General features: G+C 28.4%; 3 protein-coding genes across 3 annotated transcripts in view; 2 read left to right on the plus strand and 1 right to left on the minus strand.

Moving 5' to 3' along the window:
* LOC119839793 (ras GTPase-activating protein 1) overlaps window positions 1–2,299 on the plus strand; it is a 14,279-nt gene extending 11,980 nt beyond the window's left edge. The window contains exons 16-18 of the mRNA XM_038366234.1: window positions 1–66; window positions 444–617; window positions 928–2,299. Coding sequence (XP_038222162.1) covers window positions 1–66; window positions 444–595 — 218 coding nt within the window. The 3' untranslated portion in view covers window positions 596–617; window positions 928–2,299. The remainder of the gene's footprint in view (window positions 67–443; window positions 618–927) is intronic.
* A 1,794-nt stretch (window positions 2,300–4,093) lies between these two features.
* Window positions 4,094–5,169, minus strand: LOC119839569 (protein kish-A). The gene is made up of 3 exons (XM_038365920.1): window positions 4,904–5,169; window positions 4,640–4,749; window positions 4,094–4,237 (listed from the first exon to the last, which is right to left on the minus strand). The coding sequence occupies exons 1-3, from the start codon at window positions 4,904–4,906 to the stop codon at window positions 4,132–4,134; spliced, it is 219 nt and encodes a 72-aa protein (XP_038221848.1). The 5' UTR covers window positions 4,907–5,169; the 3' UTR covers window positions 4,094–4,131.
* Window positions 5,170–6,176: 1,007 nt separating this feature from the next.
* On the plus strand, window positions 6,177–8,545 carry LOC119839724 (protein prenyltransferase alpha subunit repeat-containing protein 1). Its single transcript, XM_038366157.1, has 3 exons — window positions 6,177–6,479; window positions 6,567–6,961; window positions 7,036–8,545. The coding sequence occupies exons 1-3, from the start codon at window positions 6,403–6,405 to the stop codon at window positions 7,902–7,904; spliced, it is 1,341 nt and encodes a 446-aa protein (XP_038222085.1). The 5' UTR covers window positions 6,177–6,402; the 3' UTR covers window positions 7,905–8,545.
* The last annotated feature ends 443 nt before the right edge of the window (window positions 8,546–8,988 follow it).

Genomic DNA, 8,988 nt, shown 5'->3' on the forward strand with positions numbered 1-8,988 from the left:
ATCAACTGAGTTCAGTGCAAGACCCTGGGAATGCACAAACTAATTCAAACAATAACTTTGATATCGGTGAGTATACTGAGAACTTGTATGTTATCGAAATATATGTATTATCTATGAATTTCGTATCTTCTTAATTTTTACACAATGGCATCTAATATCCTTGTTCAAAGCGTTTGCTAGAGTTTTTTGTATGAAAAAGTTATGAAACAACACAAATGAAAAGGGAAAATTTCAACAATGCTCGGCAACGCCCTACATAACAGTATATTAAGAATGTTTTGGATGCCTATAATTAGTACATTGCCAGACCAGTTGTTTTTGTAATTTTTATGTATTAATGTTCTATATATGTACTGTTGTTATTGTTGTTTTATCCCAATAAAAAAGTAAATAATGATAAAGCTTAAAAAAATCAAATTAATTAGCTATACCTTTGACCACAGCAAAAGAACTGGCCACCATCCATCACATCTGCGTATCCCACCTCAGCGAGCTACAGAACCTGGCCAAGAGCCAGCCGGCGATACGCAAGCTGGTGACCGTCACCGAGATGCTGACTAAGCACAAGCACAAGTACCTCGAGATGATCAGATAGGATACGCCTTTATGTAACACAGGTGGGTCATTACTCATTATATATTGGACTGGTTTTTTGTACTGGGCAATATGAGTATACATACTTGTTTGTGACACTGATATTTCAATATACTCTTATTTATTATAGAAGCGCAGCTAAAAATATTTATTATTTATTAACATTGTATTATGCATATATTTAAGGTATCACAGAAAATTTTCTTTCAATTATTACTCATTGAAATTCTTTTTTTTAGCGTAGTCCATTATAGTTAGATAATTTTGAATATGCAGATGGTTCGTATTTTATATTTTGATGTTAACGTTCTTATTATATTTTCTCTTTTACAGGGTAAAAAGCATTAATGAAAGCAGTAGAGGTAGTGTCTAGAAGAGTTCCTCGGGACTTAGTCGTACTCGTGTAGTCATTGTTAGCTTTAGCATTGATTTTACTTCCTACGAATACAAACCTATTTGGGCCTGCATTTATACTGTCACTCGGTTTGAAATTTAGTACATTACTCGATATGTTAATACGTACTGTGGTATGGTTTTGACTTATAGAGAAATGTATGATATCTTATGTCTTCGAAACGGCATCGGTCCGTGCGCTAACGTGCCAAATGTATTCGTTAATATTTATTGTATTGCAATATCACAAAGACGAGTGATACGATTCCTTTTATAAATTATCTCTATTCTATCTGTTTCTTTTTTATTGTCTATATATTATCATATGACCTAACATTGAATGATAATTATGTGAAGGAAGTATAACAATTATTTTACTCCGCTGTGTTGGTTCATTATTTGAATTCGAACTATATATTTTAAATAGACTTTAAATATCTTTCCATTTAAAAAAGTCATGATTTTGTATCGTACTTTATCGTCTTTATGATATTGCCGTACTGCACACTTGTAATTCCTTTATAAGTATTTAACGTTTTTTTCACTGCCTATTACATTTACGTAAAATAGCTCTCTAGTGTCTAAGTCGTATTTATTGCTAGCCGTTTGTTTAGTATACGGAATTCTTGCTTACAGTTGTTTCCGTGGCGTTGTTAAACTGGTGTTGAGTTTTTGTAACAATATAGAATTTCAAAACTTATGGGGTATCGGTAAGATTTTATACAACCATTTTACACCACATACCTCGCTAGATCGTATTGATATACATAGTTATTGTATTTCATGAACACTTGACAACATGGGCCTACCATCATTACATTGTAAAACGACAGAAAAAAACAATTTTTATTCATTTAATACTAGAATTTTTAAAATTGACATAAACATTGAAAATACTTCTTTTGTACGACTTCGAACTTATTCTAAGAATAAATTTAATTACACACATTCATTAAGTCTTCATCAAATACATTGTCCTATGATGTAACAATTAATGGGTCTGATTTTTAAATATCCAAAATTTATATGACTTGTATTTATAAAACACCTAATGGGGATTTTGTTAAGATGTATCGTTTAGATTTAGGCTATTAGAAGTAAGATGGTATTCGGTCGTCAATCGTGAAACACCAAAAAGTGTAAGTGATTAAATGTTTGGGATGTGGCAGTTGGTGTAGGTTCGTTCTCTGAACATTTCACGTTTTCTACGCTCCGCACCCTCCTTTAATTATTGTTCTCTCTGTGATAATCGAAAAAAAAAAACAAATGTTTTTATTTTAAAATTGCGTCACATAATACTACATTTCATTGTTCTGAATTTTTCAGTAATATCATACCATTATACCATTAAATAAGTATTCAATAGTTCAGATTCAGATTGGATAAAAATAAGTATAAGCTAATTATATACACCTCAAATACGAGGAATTTGATTACAATCATTATTTAAATTGTGATGTCCAGGCCAACCTGGCCTGGCCTGGAACTGGAACGAACTGACCCTAATGAAAGAAGGTCAGTGAATAAATTATTTTAATTTCCTATGTGTGAAGTGTTTTGTGACTCGATTTTGTCTATTAAAAAATCTGCTTCTTATGTATCCATTGCAAATATTTACTTTATCTGTTTTTTACAAATTTTTATACTTTAGTTTTTAATTTTCGTGAATTATTCATGCTCAACTAATTTTAATTCTTTGTGGTGCCATAATTGATTAATAAGCCGAATTATTATTTTGTCTTGTAATTTTTCATACGTAATTTGATGAAAGAACAAAAGCATTTATTCGGACATTCCCTTGATGCCTTTAACTATAACTTTGAAGATAATTGCTACGGAAAATATTTTTGATAATGTATGAATGAGACTAAGAATGGAATCTTTTTTCTAAAATCAAAATAATAGATTATAATATTAATGATAAATACATTTATAAATTAGTAATCTCATATGTCAAAGCTTCACATTTGCTATATTCATTATTATATATTAACATTATTGTAAAAAAAAACGTATGAGCAAATTACAATTATGTTAATATAAGACATATGTTTTTCTTATCATATTTTAAAAAGCATAATAAATATGTAACATGCAAACTAAGAACTCTTATAGTTTTGATAGTTCATCAAAGCTTTTATATTTATATTGAATTATTTATGTCAATGAAAGACAAGGAAAATATAACCAAATTATTTGTTTTGTTTTAGTTAAATTATGAAAAATATAAATTGATTTGAATAATTTTCTGATGAATGATTAGATATTAATTTCATACTATTAAACTATCCATTTCTTATATGTTTCAAGATTAAAGTTTCTAGTCTTATTTAATAGTTATCTCCTTAATTTTAGGTTTAGTGCGGAACCATCATGATATATTGTTATTCCTTAACATCCTTTATTTTATATTTAAGCTTCTGATGTGGCATTTTTTATTATTCTTTTTGTTAACCTTTTATATACCCTATATTTATAACAATAAAATAGTTGCAGATTGAACTGACTTGCATCGAAACTAAGATATATTTAGCAATAGTAAGTAGGTCTAGTGGATGTTGCTGTATTGTGCTTACGATAGGAAAATGTCTAGACTGATTTACGCTCCAATTATTAGACGTATGATTAAATAAAATAAGTATAGCACTACTTTTCACAAAATATAAACATTTTTTCAATATTTGCCTGGTTTGATAAGGATTTTTGTACTGTGCGATTTAGTGATTGTATTGGTAGAAACTTATATTATTATTATTATTATAATTATAATGTTAACTTTTTCATATATATCCATTTTATTATATAATTATAACATTATTTATATGCAACTGCAGCAATGCACAGCTTTCATTGTGCACTTGTTAATAACAGATTTTATCATGGATAAAATACATTAATAGCAAAATGTGATTTTTGTTTCACTATGACTACCCATGTTATTTGAAAATTGAACTTATTTTGTATTTATAAATTCAAAATGTAATCAAGACTAGCTTTAGATTTGTGACTGTTCTATAATCTTTTTATATTCTAACCTTAGTATGTACTGTTTTTCTATTAAATTTTTATCTGTGCTAGATCCAGATTTCACAAATAAAGAACCAAAAAAAATGTATTGTTTTATTTATTTTCTTAACATTTATACTATGTTAAGAATAGAATTGTAAATGCCATTATAACACAGCACACTGCAACATAAGGTGATTTCCTTTCTCCAATTCTAGCACATTTCCAAAATGTTCCTAAAAGGCTGCAAAAAAAATGCATGTTATAAATTTTTTACTTATTAAAACATGAATATTTAGGTATAATATTTTTTAATATTTGTTCAGTAAGTGTCTCAATGTTTTATTACTCAATTACTGCCTTACAAATAAATGTATGTAAGTAGTTAGCTATTTCTCAAAATGGGTGGTTTAAGAAAAAATTAATAACTAAAGTATAAGAAAAAATTAATAACTAAAATTTTTTTCCAAAACATTACAGGTAATTGTTTTAGATTTGACAGTACTTTTGTTAACATCTTAATTTCTCCCTTATATTCCGGATTAGGAGGAGGGGGGGGAGTAAAGGAGGATTTGACAAAATAAGTTTGAATACCATTGGATTAGAGAATTAAAGTTGGTAAAAATAACTTGATGATGATAATTACCCAGTTTTATTTCGGTCCATCAAACTGGGGAAAAACGATCTCAAATAAGCACATGTGCATATTAACAGCAGTATAACAGATAACAAACTTTGGAAGTTAAAAATTGCACTCTGAAAGATAAAACAAGCATAATAAAACGAACGTTCAAAATCAAATACTGAAATGCCGCGCTTATTCCATTCTGATAAGAATTAATTGTATGTTAAGAATCTAATGGACAACAAATAAATGTTTTATATTCGTTACAAAGACCTATAAACTTACCATTCTGTGTGTTTCTATAAACTAATGAATCTTTATTAATTTATTTAATTCAATTTTTTTTTATTTCTACAGTAGTACAGATTTGTTTATAGTTTTGAAAGTCAGTTTGTAGGATTTATATCCTCATTGCTCAAATCCAACATAATATAATAAAAGTACTCTGATATTACAACGATGGGCATATATTCAAAAACTTTTCTAGTTCCACGATACACAAAATCATCACAAAATGTAAGGTAACTACTGACACTGACAGTGACAATTTACAAGTCAAGTGTCAACGTTAACATTACGGATTTAGTTTTACTTACTAGTTGTAGATTACATACAATATTACTTTCATGGGTGATGGTCACTGGTGCAATTGTATATTATTCTGTTACCTACCTATTCAAGTTTGACTAGGTACCGCTGAGCAGGAATTATACCTGTACCTCACTCACTCATCAATTTTTAACCACTTATTAATGTTTTTATGAAAAGTAGTTGATCAGTCTTTGCGTCGTGCCGATATATTTTTTTTTAGTTCAGTTTTAGCGGTCAACTCCATCCAGCTTCACCCTTGATACGCTTTTCTTACCTGCTTTATCAAAAAGTTGAACCGTTGATAAAATTGAACCAGATTGTGCGATCCGCTTTTGAGATTTACGCAACATATTTATATTTTATTTTATTATACAACTATTTATATTTATTTTAGCGTCAGCTCCGGCTTCGCCCATGGTGCATATATAGCCTTTTTAATATTTCAAATCGGTCTATTCATTCGTGTTATTAGCGCGTTCAACCAAACGAACAAACTCTTCAGCTTTTCAATATTATAGTATAGTATTATCCTATACTTAGGTAATAATTTTAAATTGGAATATTTGCTTGTATCCTGTTAACCATACATGTCCATTACCTCCAGTCCAGTCCGTTCGGGTGAATCGACGCTATCGGATCTACACTCACGCGTTACCTAAATACTGTACTAAGGAGTACTAAGTACTAAGGAGGTGGCTCATTTATTATATTTTTCATACGTAATACATAAATTATTTATTTTACTTCATCGTTTATGCATGGTTCATGGCTCATATGCCAGTCATGAATATAAGCATTACTTGATTACGTATTCAATAATGATCTATTAGTTTTTTAGCAACAAAAGTCTATTTGTTAAAAAAGATGAATTGTCTACAAACGTTTATTTGAGTATTTTAATGCAATCTCTTGTTTATCGGGACCCATATTTTTTCTATAGGTTTCAAGACACATTACTAACGGGACAAATCATGACCTTTTCTAGAATATGGACGTCTTGTCAAATTTAGTTCAAATTGTCGGCGCGGGACTTCTTTCGTGACCCATAAAGTCAAAATAATTCAAAATAAAATGTCAAATCTTAACATGAAATCAAAAGAAAATGGGTTAATGGCTGTGAATATACTTTCTATCAAATAAATTTTTACACATTGCTTTGAATAATAAATTTATCGAATATTGATCTATATAAAATGGATGACGATAAGTACGCTTTAGTTGAAAAAATCGTGAAAGACATGCACAATGTACTTTCGAAAACAACTGAGTTGTGAGTATTTGTCTGTTTTGGCATAATTTCAATAAACATAAAGAAAATGAAAGTTGGTAAATACGCCTTTGTATTTTGTTTTTACAGGTATGCTTTCGATATAGTCCCTGTGGACTCAAATTTTAGAAATAAATCGCCTGTACTCAGCGCAGAAAATTGTCTGGGACTGGAGTCATGGTGTGTGAAACACGTATACATGTATTGCTATTCTGAAATTAAGGAAAAATATGGTATGATGTCTCAGCGTAAATATAAAAGAATTACCACACTGGATTTTGAACGCCTTGTAAAATTGTTAAATGTTACACTACTCATCAATCCTGATATAACAACTCTATGGAATAAGAGAAGAGAAATTGTTCAACTTCTTTCACTGGATAAAGTATCAGAATTACAATTTTCAAGATTGGTTTTATCAAGAAAACCTAAATGTAATGATGCCTTCGCCTATAGAAGATGGCTTTTGGGTTCAATTTTACAAAGTATGTCTTTCTCTATTTATTATTATATTTCAAATATTTTCATTAGTTTTACTGTAATTGCTTTTCACTTTCAGGTGATAATTTACAGACAAATGAATTAGAAAACTTAATAAATTCAGAGCTGAGAATATGTGATGAAACTTCAGACAAGAGCCCTAACAATTATCACAGTTGGAGTCACAGACTTTCTATAGTAGATAACATGAAGAATGTTCTGAAGCATTATGATATGAACTCATTGTACATAAAAGAGTATATATTTTCTGAAAAATGTATTTCCAACCATGTATCAGATTACAGCTGTTTCCATTACCGTCAATTTTGTATAAGAAATATTTTTAATTTGGATAACTCATCATGGAAATCATTTGAAAATACAATAGATATTAATTTAAGAAAGGTTTTTGTAAGATTAGTAGCTAATAATTTACCTAAAGATGGGACAGTTCAAGCTACTGAAGACAATCTAGTTTCATATACAGAAGAAAACTTAATTAATTTGCTTTTCTCATATAATGTAAAGAATTGTAATTGCACTGTAAATAACTTAGCATTATGCAGAAAGTTGGAGGTTGTTTGCCACGAATTGGTTCTTAATAATGAGCTTATAAGATTTTATCATAGCCATGAGACATTATGGTATCATAGACGTTTTATATTGCATGAGTTAATCGCAATGATGTATGATCATTTTAGTTTGTTTAGAAATAATGGAATTCTTGTGAAGAAAAATTGTAAGCATTGCAGTTTAAATGACATGAGGCAAAAACAGGCAAAGATATCTCGATATGACAGTAATTGTATATACAATAGTGTACTTTTTCAAGTGATTTTAATACATGAAAATAATTTTATTGAAGAAAGACAGACTGATGGTGATAATTATGCTGGAAGACATGAAAAATATTTAAAATTTGTAGAAGGTCTTAATAATGTTATGTAAATTTACATATGATTATAATACCATGAATGAAATCGCAATGTTTAAGAATTTGTTATATTTTAATATGAAGATATACACATCTTTGACACTATGCTAAATAACTATAATGAAAGTTACTGTTAAAAATGGGTTTTATATTTTATGGCCGTATTAATGTTTTGATTTTTTTATTTGACGATTATTTTGAAAGTAATTGAGATATATAAGATATACACATCTTTGACACTATGCTAAATAACTATAATGAAAGTTACTATTAAAAATGGGTTTTATATTTTATGGCCGTATTAATGTTTTGATTTTTTTATTTGACGATTATTTTGAAAGTAATTGAGGCTATTAGAAAATTTATGAAAATTTTACTTCATTTTAAGGAATAATTAATAATTATTTTCTTTATTTATTTTTTTGTTTTTCTTTATATTTTATGTCATAGTCGTCAAAAGAGTTTATTCACTATCTGCATCTAAAGATTACTTCGGAATCAGCATGAAGCCACCACTATATGTAATTTTTATTTCTTATTTTAGAAATGCTAGAGACATCTAGTTTAAGATAAGGTAAATTTTGAAATAAATTATAGTATAATGTTTTGTATTTTGTGAGTATATTGCTCATAAATAAATATGGTCTCTTTATTATAAAAATGTATATTGCAAGTTTTTAGATTTTAAATGAATCTGACCTTAATTTATTTTTACTTTAGTTATTGTTTTTATATATATAATGTAATATAATAAAAATGATTCCATTGTGTAAGGTGATAAATATCTTTTATTCAAATTATTTACTAGTTTAATTTATTGTTATGTTTACTTTACACTTTACTATTACATGCAGGCATTTGAGTGGATGGATAAAGATAGGAAAAATATAATAATAACGATTTCAAAGTGATAAAAATTAGGTTTCGTTGGTACTTTCATAAGGAAGACAGATTTGGCCTTATTTATAGAGGGATTTTTTTTCCATGACGATTTCGAAGCAACAAATAATATTATTCTTCTAATTAATAAAACTATTAGGTATGTGAGTATTGAGCTGTATTTTTTTTTACTCTTTGAAATGTCTTGAGTTTTTTTTT

Source organism: Zerene cesonia, chromosome 4 (genome assembly GCF_012273895.1).
Source record: "Zerene cesonia ecotype Mississippi chromosome 4, Zerene_cesonia_1.1, whole genome shotgun sequence".
In the NCBI taxonomy this organism is placed as follows: Eukaryota; Metazoa; Arthropoda; class Insecta; order Lepidoptera; family Pieridae; genus Zerene; species Zerene cesonia.

Coding starts and splice junctions, on each gene's coding strand:
- LOC119839724 (XM_038366157.1), top strand. CDS start 6,403: ATGGATGACGATAAGTACGCTTTAGTTGAAAAAATCGTGAAAGACATG. Junction 6,480..6,566: donor CTTTCGAAAACAACTGAGTT/GTGAGTATTTGT, acceptor TTGTTTTTACAG/GTATGCTTTCGATATAGTCC. Junction 6,962..7,035: donor TTTGGGTTCAATTTTACAAA/GTATGTCTTTCT, acceptor TTTCACTTTCAG/GTGATAATTTACAGACAAAT.
- LOC119839569 (XM_038365920.1), bottom strand. Junction 4,238..4,639: donor ATGGACCGAAATAAAACTGG/GTAATTATCATC, acceptor TTTTTTTTGCAG/CCTTTTAGGAACATTTTGGA.